General features: G+C 33.0%; 1 protein-coding gene across 27 annotated transcripts in view; it reads right to left on the bottom strand.

The window, feature by feature from the left end:
- Positions 1-16033, bottom strand: part of DST (dystonin) — a 512816-nt gene that overhangs the window by 27834 nt on the left and 468949 nt on the right. For all 27 annotated transcript variants that reach the window (XM_077162141.1, XM_077162131.1, XM_077162146.1 and 24 more), the window contains 7 exons: positions 15344-15499; positions 13228-13425; positions 12766-12894; positions 10165-10335; positions 9111-9266; positions 8705-8911; positions 6137-6256 (listed from right to left, as the gene is read on the bottom strand). In XM_077162141.1, coding sequence (XP_077018256.1) covers positions 6137-6256; positions 8705-8911; positions 9111-9266; positions 10165-10335; positions 12766-12894; positions 13228-13425; positions 15344-15499 — 1137 coding nt within the window. The remainder of the gene's footprint in view (positions 1-6136; positions 6257-8704; positions 8912-9110; positions 9267-10164; positions 10336-12765; positions 12895-13227; positions 13426-15343; positions 15500-16033) is intronic.

A 16033-nucleotide genomic window follows, 5' to 3' on the forward strand; every position in this document is an offset into this window, starting at 1 on the left:
TTCACAACTCAATTTAAGCTTTTAGGACAGGGGCATTGTTTTTGCAAGGCCTTTCATTATCATCTTATATTTACTAGGTATTGATAAGTATTTAACAGAAGGATTAGAAAGGATGACACAACTATTATTGAATATACACCTCAAGGATGAGAAGGAAGAAAGATCAACTTATTGAAAAGCTTCTAAGCTCAGAGAATGATACCAAAGAAACACTAATATAGTGGTTCTCTATCCTGGCACCTTATTAGAGTCACCCCAGGAGTTTAAAAATAATATCCATGGGAAGAAGTAAAACTATTTCTACTTGCAGATGATATTATCTTTATATAGAAAATACAAAGGAATCTACCAAAAACTACTAGAACTTATTAATAAACAAGTTAAAGAATTGAATTCAAGTTGCAGTTTACCAGATCAATATAAAAAATCAATTTTATTTTTATACACTAGCAATGAACAATCTGAAAATAAAAGTGAACAATACCATTTACTATAGCATCAAAAAGATTAACATACCTAGGCATACATTTAACAAAAGAAGTGTTAGGACTTGTACACTGAAACAACGAAATGTTGAAAAGAATTAAGATCCAAGTATATGGAAAACATTCCACGTTCATGGATCAGAAGACTTAGTATTATTATTAGGATGATGGCAATACTCCTTAAACTGATCTACAGATTCAATAAGATTCCTATAAAATCCCAGCTGGTGTTTTTGCAGAAAGTAATAAGCGGATCATAAAATTCATATGAAAATGCAAGAGACTCAGAATAGTTAAAGAAATTCTGAAAAAGAAAAACAAAGTGGAAGGACTTTCTGGGTTTTTTTCCTGAAACTTTTAATTTTGAGGTGATTTCAAACTTACAGGATAGTTGCAAAAATAACACAAACCCACAGAGAGAACGCTAACATATGAATCCTTCCCCCCATCCCAGCTACCCAAGATGCAAACTTTCTGATTTGAAAACTTATTACACAGTTGCAATAATAAGAATGTGTGATATTGGGGGCGGTACAAAGGTGGCTCAGCAGGCAGAATTCTTGCCTGCCATGCCAGAGACCCAGGTTCAATTCCCAGTGCCTGCCCATGCAAAAGAAAAAAAAAGAATGTGTGATATTGGCACAAGGCCAAATATATTAATTAATAAAGAAAATTGACAGTCCCAAAATAAATCCTTATATTTACAGTCATTGGTTTTTAACAAGAGTGCCAAGATCATTCAATGAAGAAAGAATAGTTTTTTCAGTAATGGTGCTGGGGCAACTGAATATCTACATGCAAAGGAATAAAACTGGACCCCTTTCTTACACCATACACAAATTAACTCAAAATGAATCATACAACCTAAATGTAAAGGCCAAAGCTATAAAAGTCTTATTAGAAAATATGTAAATCTTCATGACCTCATGTAATATTTCTTAGATATGACAGGGACACACAAGCAACAAAAGGAAAAAAAACCAGACAAATTAGACTACATAAAATTCAAAACTTTTGTACTGCAAATGATATTCTTAAGGCAGTGAAAATACAATGAACAGAATGACAGAAAATATTTGCAATAATATATCTGAAAAGGGACTGGTATCTAGATTATGTAAATAATTTTTAACTCAATAATAAAAAAACTACTAGCTCAATTTAAAAATGGACATTTGAGTAGACATTTCTCCAAAGAAGACATACATACAACGACCAATAAAAACATGAAAAGATGCTCAACATCATTAGCCATTAGGGATATGCAAAACCACATTGAGATATTATTTCACCCCCACAAGAATGGTTACAATATGTTGGTGATTCTAAATATATTGTTTGTTTCCTAAAAAAAAAGAGAATGGTTATAATAAAAACAACAGGCAAAAACAAATGGTGATAAGAACGTGGAGGAATTGGAACTCATACACCACCAGTAGGAATGTAAAGTGGTGCGACTCCTTTGGAAAACAGCTTGTAGTTCTTCAAAACATTTAACATTGAGTTATAATAGTATCTAGCAATTCTAGATTTCGGTTTATACCCAAGAGAAATAAAAACATATGTCCAAATAAAAATTGTACATGAAAGTTCGTAGTAGCATTGTTCTTAAGTGCTAAAAAGTGAAAACACTTCAAAGGTCCATCAAGTGATAAACTGATGAACAAAGATGGTATAGTCATATGATGGAATATTATTCGGACATCAAAAGGGACAAAGTACTGATACATGCTCCAACATGGATGAATCTTGAAAACATTATGCTAAGTGACAGAAGTCAGTCACAAAAGACCACACATCGTACGTTCCTGTTTTATATGAAATGTTCAGAATAGGCAAATCTTTATGTACGTACAGTAGATTAGTGGCTGACTAGGGCTGACGGGAGGAGGGGGAAGGGAAGGAGGGAGTGACTGCTAATGGATGGAAGGATTTTTTCATGGAGTGATGAAAATGTTTTAAACTTAGATTGTGGTGATGGCTGGAGAACTCTGTGAATGTACTAAAACCACTGATTTGCATACTTCAAATGACTGAGTTTTATGGTTTTGAATTTTATTGTTTAAAATATACCAATACCCAGGCCCCATCCAGCCCAGACATACTAAATATGTGTCTCCAGGAAGATGCTTCGATTCAAATATTTTTTTTAAAAGCTCTCTAAGTAACTCTACTGTATAGTTAGACACGAAAACAACTGAACAGAACTATAGATTCATTTTATCTATCATTTGGGAGGGAGGGAGAAGATTTGATCCAAACAATTTAAAGTATGTCAGATACAAAAAAGGGTTGATATAGGATTGGTGCCACACATCACCCAGGCACAGCACCAGGATTTTTACCATGTTTCTATTATCATCATCAACATCACCATCTTGCAAGGGTGGGGTGGGGGGCAGGATGGATTCATGCCAAATTTTAGATTCCGCTTTGTTGTATTATTTCACCACCTAGGCCTCAACCCAAGGCAGCTCAGATACTGATCTACTTCTAGCTAAAATCCTACTCCAGGAATCTTTCCAGATCTCTGGGGTCAGAATTGAGCATTCCTTCCATCCTTCTCCTTGTACTTTACATAGGGCCTCTTCAGAGCCTATCTTTTGTTATGGTAATTTATGTATGAAATCCATTCCCCTACTAGTTGGGGAGCTCCTAGAATAACAGAAAAATATCAACTTCATCTTTGCATATGGATATTAAACTTATTGAAATGGAAGAACTTGTGGCAGTATCTGAAAGCCCTCAGAGAATGATTTTTATCTTCCCATTACATTCCAAGAATATTTTAAATTTGGGGTTTTCCAAATAAAAGAAAAAAAAAAGGTCCACCTTCAGTAATTGCCAGCTCTAAAGAAGGATGATTGCATACAAGGAGTTTATTTATAAACATATTTTTACACAGATTATAGGATGTGCAAAAATACAACTATTCATAGAACCACCTTTAACCAATTTAGAAAGTTCGTATTTTCATATTCACCTGTGTAACTTAGAAAAATACTAGAATTCAAGTTTCTGTCTGACTTAAACCGTGCTTTCATTCAGGCTAAATCTTGGATTTTGATGACTCAATATGCAACATCTTGTGTAGGAGGCTAAGGAGTTCACTATTACTTGAAAAACATTAGAATGGTCATTTCTGAATTGAATCAAAGAACTCTGGGGAGCCAATTCTGCAGTCACAAATTTTCTGTTATTCTTTTAGCTAAACGTAACATTATGAATCCTAACATACCAGATAGGCATCCTGAATTTAAACGTAAAAAAGGAACTATGTAAAATTCTAGTATATGACAGAGAAGAGATAACCATAATGTACAACTTATTTTGTTTTTGTCTTTTCCAGATGAAAACCACCACCTTTTACTTATTTCAGGGTTCTTAACATATAATTGGCACATACAGCAAAACACAAGACAGTTAACATGATGATAAGATTGAAATTCCACCAAACCACTATAAATCCTGTGCTGAACACCACTATAAATCCTGTGCTGAACACAATAAACTCCCATTTTTAGTCATGTGGCATCTATGAAGCACTAACAATTTCTAAAGTCAGTTATTTTTCTAATATGAATTATTTGCCTCCCTAATATAAAAATAGAGAGTCTTCTATGAGAACGAGATACAATTAATTTTTATACAAGAACAAGAAATTAATAATTCATTACTCTGTGAGAAGCAATGTGCCTAGTAGAAAAACGTTGATCTCGGAATCAGAAGCCCTGGGTTCTAGAGCTGCCTCTACTGCTACTACCATTCAGTTTTCTTATCAGGAGAGTTTTAGCTAACCTACATATTTCACAAAGTTGTTCTGGGTATCAAAGAGAAAATGTACAATGTGAAAACAGTTGTAAAATGCTATGCAAATGTGCTGTTTTGCAAATAACTTCAGGGTTCTATTTCCTAACAAGTTATCATTATCTCTAAAATCTACATACTTTAAATATTTTAATATAACTTAGCTATTTTTCTTATATTAGGAGGTAATTACATCTGGGAACTTTTTAGGAATAAACACGATCATATCATCACACTTTTTGGGCGATTTATCTGTAATTAGTACTTTTGCAGTTATTCTAAACAGAATGTTGTTGTTTAGAATCATGCTATCAACAAAGATTTTTTTTCACACAGCAGATACATAACATCATAATGAGCGTAGGAAAGATGCTTTTTAAAGACAAAAGTACCCACATGAGGAAGACCTGAGTCTTCTTTAAATTTGGTTTAATGGATTGTGCATCTTTATCTCAGAGAAATGAAGACTTTGACAACAGGTCACTAGGAAAAAACAGAGAATGTAATAGTGCTCTCCCCATATTCTTATTTCTAGGATTCTCTAGCTTTAATATGCAATAAACTTCCATAAGTCTAGATGAGGCAACAATTATGCTTAAGTTCAAATAAGACATTCTATTTTGAGAAGGAGCCTCTCACTTTCCTATCAGAAGGGAAGGAAATTGCACCTCAGTCACTGTGCTGCCAATATTGGATGTAGCAGCTCATTGTCAGAAGGTGCCAGAAGAGTAAGTCATATCTGAGCCCTCATTCTACCCAAAGAACAGGCTCGGTATGTTTCCGTCCATCATTCTCAGATCATAATTCTCTGAGGTTAGACCCACAATGTTCCCAGCCTGTGTAAAGGTGATGACTAGAATTGCTGATGATGAGAAACCTTAGATCACCCCAATATTCTCCAGCCTTTAAAAATCATCATACTCCAAGCAATGATTTATACATAGATGCCTAAAACTATAAAATTGTTTTTGCAGGAATCATCTTCTTTGTACCCATATTTTCACCTTATGGTTGCTGATGATAACCTATAAGCAGTATGCTAGAAAGACCCAAATTAAAAAGAGTCTTGAGGATAAAACGCTCTTTGGATTCCATGATTAAAGAATATAACAGGTAAAAAAATATTTCAAAATACCTCTCTTTGCTTCTCACCTATATAAGGAAGCCGCTGACTATATGTCTTTAAGGAGAGGGATGGAATCTATATACAAACAAATATACACAATAAAATAATTTAGGTAGGGCAACCAATTTTACTCTTTAAAAGAATCTAAATGGCAAAAATTTATTTCATGGAAAGATACTATTACTTTTTACTATAGAATTATTTTAAAAGTGGACATTCAGTTATTTTTCTAATTATGAATTATGTGCCTCCCTAATACAGAGAGTCTTCTATGAGACTTATTTTGTTTTTTGGCTTTTTCAAATGAAGACCACCACCATTTACTTATTTCAGGGTTCTTAACATATAATTGGCACATATAGCAAAACACAAAACAATAAAAATTATGATAGGTGTCATGAAAAACTGAAATGGCAATGTTCAAAACACTATAAATACTTAGATGTTTAGATTATACATAACTTTCAGTTTTAACTTTGCACGCTTTTCTTTTTTTAAACAATTAACCCTGGAATCATAAATGAAAGGTCACTGGAGAGGAAAGATACCATTGCCATTTGGCCAATGTGAAGGGCAGCTGGGTTTAAATTTAATACAGGTCCATACTGGACAGACATTTTTCACTAGTGATAAATATGTACAAGATTCAAATAATAATTTTCAGCAAGCTTTTAATAATTATAGATCCACCTCATGCTTTTCATAATTATAGACTCACCTTATGCTGGGTAAGTTGTGTTTTTATTTTGTCCGGATCGTTGGCGATTTCCAGTTCAGAATCCAAAGACTTTTCTGACTCTTCTAGCCACTCCATGAGTTTACTCCATGCTTCATGGAACTATAAAAGAAACTCACATCTTTATCCAAAAAACTTTTAAGCATACTCACTATATTTGAAATCTAGTATATTTTTAAACAAAAATTAGTATTGATGGAAATATTGGAAAGTATTAATTCAAAATTTCCCCTAAAGGGCATTTATGGTCCATGGTCACTTTGTCATAATTCATTCAAAACTTCAGCTTTAATGAAAATAGAAATGGGCCTAGAAAGAATCTAGGAGAACTTTCATCCCTTTCTTTTGCTTAAGAATTCTGAAACACTCAGATTTTTTTTCTGTCCACTGCTGTCTCTTGACAGGTTTTGCTTCTTGCATAAGACTTTAATAGCTACGTTAAGAAAAAGGAACAAAGGTGTGAGTGTGGGGGGGGCAGGATAAAGTTTATAAATTGATTTTAAAAAGTAGCAAGTATAAAAATAGGCCATAACACTCATATTTACTTCAAAGGCTACTTAATATCTTCACTGCAGCTATTGAAATCCTTAAATTAATGCCCATGCCTCACATATCTGCTTTATATTTAAGAGCACCCACACAAGTGGTGATCTAACAAAATATAATTCTCTTAAAGATCTGTGATGTTGCAAATATTCTGGTGCTATCTATTTCATTCCAACCACAGTCCCTTTTCTGTTTACCATAAAGTGCTAGTGGGTACTATTTTGGGACACCAAATTGTGAAACTGATTATAAATTATTTTTCACAATAAACTTACGGGAACAGATGTATTAACAAAAACAAGTAACCAAAATAAAATCTGCTTATACCAAAGTATATTAAGAATGAAGTAACAAGAAAGACAGTTAGCAATAAGAGCAATAAGAGCTCACAAAGTTGGAGCTCAGAAGAGATCATCTCATTATAAACCTGCTCGCCTGTACATCCCTCCCACAACTCTAATCAATTTAAACATGAGAAAATGGAGGCCCAAACAGGCACATGAATTTCAAAGTCAGAGAACTATGATCAATATCTGAATCAAAAACTGAGATATTACAGAATTAAGAAAGAAATGGAAGAAACAGCTGGTCACAGTGTTGAGTACTCTGACTACATACTATGTACTATAACAGTTGGATGTAAGTCCAATGTTATATCGCACAGGTTCCAAGGCCAGGCCTGCTTACAAACTATCTCTAAGTCATAAAAATACAGTAAATGTGAGACATTGGTACTGGGAATAGTTGAAAATACTTAAAAAGCTAATCAAAACGAGAAAATAAAATTGATTAAAATCGTGAAAGGAGGGAGAGGATGGGCAACTGGCTATTGATATCTAAGAGTCTTTTATAAATTAGGTGTTTGTAATTCAAGAAATGCCTGTACTACAGATGGCACTGTGCCACACATGGAGAGAAAAAATGTCAGGTTCAGAATTAATGCTGTCTTAAAGAAATATTAGAGATGAAGTCTACTGCAGAAATTCACTTATAACACATATCATACCTCCCACTCAAAAAAGGATATACGGCATGCAATTTTATAACAGTGCAACTTGTTATTTCTAAAGGCTTTAACAAATTTATAGTGATGACTTTAGACCTTGAGATACGTGACTATCATGACATCTTTTGCATTACCTGAGTCTAGCTCCCAAAAACAATGGAGTACAACACCCATGCTAGAAAAATGCAATTAAAAGGGGTGAGAAAAGTAACTGTCAAATTCAGCATCAATTTATTCTGTTTCCAGCAAAAATCAAAGATACATGCCAAGCAAGGTGGATACATCTCTCTAAGTTCAGAGATACACAAAGACACATAATTTTTCTTCTCTTTGCTTGGTCCAGAATGGGAATCATGGTAGAGAGAGTAAGGAAAGTTCCTTGTTTAGAATTTCTAGATTTAAAAAAAAAAAGCAACTCAAAAGATTCAAACAATTAATGTCAAAAGTGGGATGAAGCTGTATCAAAACAGAGAAGAAATTAATGCTTTGTTAACAGGCTGATGGATTCAGAGGTGAGGCATGCCAACTAACTCAGACACAGAAAGCTTCTGCTGGAACTGTCAGCCCTGACAGTCTGTGATGAGTTAGGATAGGGTAGCAATATAATAAACTATGATGCCTCACTCTGAGCACAAGAGTGCAGGTTGACAGGGCAGAGAAGAAAATAAAACAAAACAAATCGAAATCTCAATAGCAAAAGTCATGCGTGTGTGTGTGTGTATGCGTGTGTAGTGGTTTGGTCTTAAGGATGATATCTATTTATAAAGTCAGGCTATAATCAGTCCTTTCAAGATCAGTCTCCACAACCTGATGCTGCTGCCAGGTTAATAAGTGAAGATGTCAGCATCCAAACTTAGGCCACAGCCTTTTAGAAAATAACTACCTTGGCTCTGTGCTATTGATCTGTTATACCTAAATTAACCTGCAATAAAAGCACTTTAATAACATAATATACATTGCTATATCTAGAACTGACTTGTGTTTTCATAAAGGTTTACCTGTTTGGCCCTCTTCCTTGCTTCATCTAAAGATCTTCCTCTTTCAACCAATCGCTGAACCACTTTTTCCCATCGACTCTGTATACTGATAAGCAGATTCTTAATCAGGACGACATCTTGTTTCTGACTAAAATATTTCAGGTGGGTTCCAGTTTTGTCCAGCTCTATTATCTGCTCGCGGTGAGAATTTACTTCATTGGCAAAGACCTTTACCCAAAAAAAAAAGAGGACATAAGTAGAAACAAGTAAAAAACTCATCTATCTTACAAATGGTATTATAAACTGAAATTGTTTTAAAAGACAAAAGAAAATTTTCAAATTACCAAGTTGATACTTTTGACATTACAACAGCCCAGTGAGTAAAAGGTCTGAAAGGAGAATGCTATCCATGTGAATCACTACATACCTTGTGTTCATCGATTTGAAACAAGACTGTGTCTAGGATAAGGCTTGGCCGAGAGGCTACATTTAGAGTCTGCTCAGCCTGGGTAAGCCAGTTGATGAAGTCTTGGAGAGAATTGTGAAATTCCATTGCCAAATTGAGGGCCTCTTCCAGTTTAGTCTGCAAAGAACAGATTATTTAGTATTTGGTGATATTAAGAGGTTTATTTTTATTTCCAGTTTAACCATTCTTTGGCAGATTTCCTTTCCATCCCTACTTCATTTAATCATAATCTATATTAACTAAAAACAGTATATGAATGTAATGGGCTTTCATGAAATACTGACAAACTTAACCCCATTTAAGTGTAGTGATATAAAATTTCAATATACACAAAAATCATGTTTTTTGTTATTTAATCACAGAACCCAATTATGAAACCATTTTAAAAACAAAACATTCATACAATCAATTTTTGCATCAAAACTGTATGAAATATGCATTGTGTTCTGTCAATTTGATAGCACGTAATTTAGTATTACTAGCCTATCATTTTTCTTATAGCATTAAATGGTAATATTAAGACTTCTTAGATTACTGTTTCTGTGGTTTCAAAAAATGACAAAAACATATTCATAATTTAACATAAATGTTAGTCCCTTCCTTATGTTTTATAAGTGTTTATAATATATATATATATATATATATATATATACACAAACATCTCACTCTCTTGACTTTTCCTCTCTCCCGTACACATAGTTATATGCTTAGTAAGTATGGGGTTAGGATAGAACTATTTAACAACCCAGAAATTCAGTTGTTCAGTTTTAAATGTTCGAACATTTAAAAATATACTTGAGATATTCTTGATCTACAAGTTACCCTTTATCTACGTCTGAACAGATCCCTTTTTAATTTTGTTCTCCTGTGTTAAGACTGACCCCATGAAACTTATGGTTACATACAAAGAAAACTTAAAAATTGATCAACAAAATTTCTACTCCTGATAGTTCTACTCAGAAATGAGGCAAAATCCATGAAGTGAAACATTGATTATATTAATCAAAGCACATACTTTCCTTTCGTTGAGTTTCGTTTCCACCGATTCCCATTTTTCTTTCAAGTTATTTATGTCTTGGTCAATATTTGTCTCTGCAGATTTGGGACATCTTGCAAGCATCTGCTGCCCTTTCTGCATGAGACTCTTATATGTTTCTTCTTTAACTTCAAAGGCAGCACAGACTTCCTAAATTGAAATACCAAGTTATATAACTTTTAAGAGAATAAATTCTTAGAGTACTATTTTTTTCCAGGTCATCAATCCCAAGTCCCTTAACATATTTTCATCTCTATCTGCATATGAACTCTGACACAAAGTTTCACAAGTTGAAACAATAACCTAATCCAATAGTCATACCCTGTTCACCAAGAAACTTCAGAAATGGTGCTACTATCATTAATCCATTCAGTCACGGTGAGTTTGTGATGTAATATCCAAACTTTGAAATCACAAAAGCCAAACTTCTGGTACTCTGAACATTGTTCTCATTTATAATATTTTTAAAGCTTTCAGTATGTATTTTCTATTAGAAAATACTACTAAAACAAATTCACAATTTAAGGCCAATGAAATAAAAGTTAAAACTTTATTTAAAAAGTTGAGACCAGTTCTATTTGGTTGCTTCAATCACACTGTGGGTCAAACCATAGCTCCCACTGAAAATTTATATATTCTATGTCTCACTAACATTTTCAACTTCATAGTTTTTTTTACAATTGAGATATAATTCACATACTATAAAATTCCCATTTCAAGGTGTGTATTATTCAGCGATATTTATTATATTCACAAGATTGTACAATCATCATTACTAATTCCAGAGCATTTTTATGACCCAAAACTTTATATTGTAAGGCTTTTTGAAAACAACTGTTCTTTTTTAACATTTTTCCAATATTTACCCATTAAGCTTTTAATTCTAAAATACAAATTTTTAATATAGCTAAAAATCAGGAATTGAAAATATTCCAGGTTTTTTAGTTTTCTTTGTTTCTAAGACAACCAAATCAAAAGAACACTATTGAAGCAGGTATTATAAATATTAAAAGCTCTTCTGAATTTTTTAAATTAAGGGATTTCTGTAAACTGGTAAATTACATTGGATTATAGAAATCCATTTTAAATACCCTGACCAAACCAAATAAGCTGATAACACAATATTTTTATAAAAGTAAACTATTCTAAAGATAAGCTGTTTCTCTACAAGTTCTTATTTAAGTCTTCTGAAGTCACATTTTTAATATTTATGTTACTAGAGAATAATTCCAAGCATCTATTTTTCCAAGGGTTCACTAAACCTATAATTAATGGATTTTATGAAAGTTATGCAGGTACTTTCTGATAAGTAAAGGGCTACTTGGAGAAGTCGGTCAGGCTTTTTGGAGAAGATGAGCACTCTAAAGTTATTAGTTATTTTTCAGTGAAATAAATGGGCCTCTTGTGACACCAAAAATCAATCAATAGATAAACAAACACACATGATAATTTTCTGAACTAATGAAAATACCTTAAGTGTTCCTGAAAATTCTATACTGGATTAATAGGATTTATTTTAACTGTTCATTGAACATGTGAAATGACTAAGGATGCTGCCTTGTAACATTGTGTATTTCTGCATAACATCTACAAAATATTTCTCTGTCACCAAATTCAAAATTATTTCCATATAAATGGAGTTTAAGATTTTATAACATTAGACATCTACTAGAGAGTGCAGATTCTTTTGTCAAATCCCTAAGTACTCTTACTTTAATTTCTCAAGATATTAATCATTGGTACTTGAATATTAAAAAAAAAACATTTCAGATTCAAACTCACAACTATAAATATTACAGGAATAGTTTTCAAAATTTGAAACAGACTGTTTTCTCTTGGATCTTTAAGAGCTGAATTATGAATGGGAAATGAATAAGAAATGTCAATAAATTAAAAGTTGTCCATATTTCTATGAATCAAGTCCCAACTTTCATATAGTTTTCCTCCTTATTCTTAAGAGCTGACAGCACAAGGGAATCTGAGTGGAAATGGCCTACAGGCACAATACTTCAGACAAAGCCTTCCCTTTTCATCTTAATGGTGAAAGCATTAAGTTGAAGATAAAGCCCTATCATCATTAAAATAAACAAATACACACAAATGAACACACACACAAACAAGTAACTTTCATTTACCCAAACAAGAACTCATGTGCCAGCATTCCATGAAACTAGATGGGATTAGCAACATTCTATTTTCAAAATTTTATAATTCTTTTAAAGCCTATTCTCTTTACTTTGAAGATTTTTCTTTTCACTCAAGGTAGAACACACTTTCATTTAAATCATGTTATATTTCTACCCATCTTATCTATTTTTATGAGGGACGCTTTGCTTTTAAAAAAAAGTCTAGATTTTTAAAACCCCTTTTCATACCCTGACACATTAATCTTTGAAATAAAAAATAGGTTCTAACTAGAAAAATCTAACCAGTGAATGGTGATCTTTTTAGCATTTATATATAGGTATTTTTGCTACAAAACTGTATGTCCTTTAAAGTCTACTCCCGTGATTTATTTATCACTAGGGCACACACAGTTTCTTAATCTCAGGCAAGAGCTTTTGGAAACAATGTACTTACCATATGGGCATTAAGCTGCTCCTTGGCTGTTTCCGGTAAACCTCCCACAGGTTTGGATGCCAAGAGATGACGCTCTGTTTCAGTCAGCCACTGCTGCAAATCCTCAATTTCACCATGGAACCCTTTGGCCTAAAGTGATAGAGAATTTTAAGTTTGGGCATAGACACTATCTCTTTGAAGCATAAGACAATGTTCAAACAATCCCAGGCTGCTAAACCCCTCTGTGCATTCTTAAGCACAGCCAGCCAGGTGCCACTAGATTTGCCTTGCCCATCAGGAGAGCTCTGTAGATAAGAGTATTAGGCTAAGAACTGGAACACTGCATTCAGTTCCGTTCTATTCTTTATTCCTTTTATCTTTACTTCTGTCCTTGAGGTATAAAAATTAAACAGGAATTTGTTAAACCATGCTATTTTGGTCTTGACTGCTATAGCAAGTTTCAGAATTTATTCTCTTATTCACCTGGTGCAAAGCACCATCCAGCTGCTGCTTCCTTTGTTCTGTTTTTTCCAAAACATTTTGCCAACGTTGATTTAAAACCTCAAGCTTGTTCTGAAGGTTGCTCGCTTCTTCTCCTGCACTTGATTCAATCAGATCATTTCCTGCTTTATTAACTGCTTCCACTGTGGACTGATGGGCTAATACGTCATTTTGGAGAACCTAAAAATATAAAGATAACCCCGTGAATTCATAACAGGTTAACACTGCTTCTAATGCACCGGCATTATTTTCTGGTTATAAAACATTCTAAAACAAAACATCATATACATAGAATTTTAATATTAATAAAGTTTTAAAATGATGGATTTCTTCAGCCTTAACTTTGCAGCTCTCCCACATATAACATCAGTCTACTGACATCTACTAAAATGATTATGTGAGAATGTTTTCCAAGTTTTTCCATTAGAATAATCTTGCAATTGATGACATTAAGTATTTAGAGATTATAATTAAAAGGTTCTAAAAGTTTTTATTTGATCTAAGCTCAATTTAATTGAATTTAAATTAATTTTCATGTCTTAAAGTAATTAACTTAAAAGATATATATTTTACTCATACTCATTTTTAAATACGAAATTATTATACTTTTAAGATGTATACTATCATATTTTACAATTAGCATTATGAAATGGAAAAATAATGACCAGAGAATATCCTTTTATCTTCCCTAATTGGAGAGGCACTAGAATTAAATGTTAAGTTACAGGGATCCTGGAAGACCACAACCTCCAGGAAAAGAGATTTCATTATATATATCAGGGATCCTCAAACACAGGATTGCAAGGTTTCGTGGTCCTTTTATTAGAAAATATACAAATGAAATGCTTACTATAGATCCCAGTAAATAGTACCTTCCTTTTAAACAGTGGAGATATAAAAATGGATTAATGGCACTTAAATATACTATGCTGGGACAAGAACGGTAAGCACAGAAAGCAACCCCAAAGCTTAAAAAAAAAAAAAGGAATAAATTTCTTATACTGAAAACATTACATTTAAAGAATAAATATATCCTTAGTAATTGTTTCCTTTTAAAAAGACTATGTTTACATTTTTGGAAACCAGAAGAAATCTCTTTCTAATCTTAGTAAGAGTCGATCTTAATCCTACCCTGTACTCACTGACTCAGGGTTGGCAATAGTAAAGAAATGGAATGTTTCTTGGTCCTATGTAAGACATCATACATCTGGAGGGAAATTCAGACCAGACAGGATTTTTAGTAAAGAGCAACAACTATCTGAGATCATTGTTTCTCTACTATACTCACTTGTTTCTGAGGCATCTGGTAAGGGGGTATTTGTCAAAGAATTACAAAATCAACTGAGTGAGAGGTTATCTTTATAGAATCAAAGCATGTGCTTTGATATGGTAGCTGTAAAAATCACTTTCAAACTATAAAAGTCTGTTCTTGTGGTCAATAAAAGATAATTCTGTAAAATTCATTCTTTCCACCACAAAAAGTAGAGTCCAGGAGCAGGAGAAAAACAAATCAGGAGAGGGATGTAAACATTTCTCTTTCCCTCCAGAAATTGTGCTGAGATGACTTAAATGCAGTTTACGTCAATTACAAAATTTATGAAAAAGTAAATGGACTTGTAAGTTCCCACTATAAGAATAAGTACATATTGTTTCTATGAAGTGTCAATCTAACTAGCTTTCAATACTCTGAGCAAAGCTCTAATATAGACATTTAAAAATGAAGCTGGTTTCTATATAAACATTAATAATGCAAAATAAATGCTAGTTGCAGATAAGACAGAACTAGGTTAAAGAGGAAGAAGAATTTAAATTACCCCAAATACTGTGGGGAAAAGTATAAAAAAGTGGAACAGAAACAAAAATAGACAAAAACCACAAAATATCTTAAACAGCTAGAAACCTACTTTTATTTTTAAAACGCTAATAAACATATAATAATGAAACACTACTTGATAAAGTAAAATTTATTTATGTTTTGGATTTAAAACTTTGAAGATACCACTATTAATTTAAATGTTATATCTAAGAAAGACTGTTAAAAAGCAGGATAAACTCTATGCATAGGGAAGAAATATAACATGCAATAGCAAATACATACATGATGCTTGGCAAGTTCAATTTCAATGGCCTTGGGATCTCCTCCAACAGGTTTCTGTTCACCTAGCAAGCCCTCGGTGTTTGTCAGCCATGTCAAAAGCTCATCTAGGGCATGTTGGAACTGCCCCAGAGCTAACAGAGCACCCTCCAGCTTATGCTACAGAAAAAGTGGAGAAAAAGGAAATCTATTTATGGATTTGATATTATGAATGATACATACTTATAAAACAGAGGCAAAAAACAAACAAACAATTGTTTCATACTGCGTGAGTCCATAAGCATATTCAGTGAGGTCTAATCATCACATCTTTCTAGATTTTAAGATTGCACCTCTTTTTTTGTGATTAAAAATGATACCTGAGAAGCAGGGAGAACTCTAACGAAACAAGGGAATTTGGTGCTCAAAATTTTATGCTCAGAATTCCTTAATCTTAATTTTTTTCTACTTTTTTCTATATTAGAGAAGTTGGGGATTTACAGATCATGCATTAAATACAGGACCCCCATATATCACTCTATTATGCACATCTTTGCATTAGTGTTGAATACTTGTTACAATCAATGACAGCACTTTTGTTTAAATCCCTCTATTAATTATAGTCCGTGGTTTAACTTAAGGTTCACGGTTTGTGTACTGTAGCTCCATGGATTTTTAACAATCACATTCAGATGGATATTTTATTTCAGTGCT

Source organism: Tamandua tetradactyla, chromosome 5 (genome assembly GCF_023851605.1).
Source record: "Tamandua tetradactyla isolate mTamTet1 chromosome 5, mTamTet1.pri, whole genome shotgun sequence".
In the NCBI taxonomy this organism is placed as follows: Eukaryota; Metazoa; Chordata; class Mammalia; order Pilosa; family Myrmecophagidae; genus Tamandua; species Tamandua tetradactyla.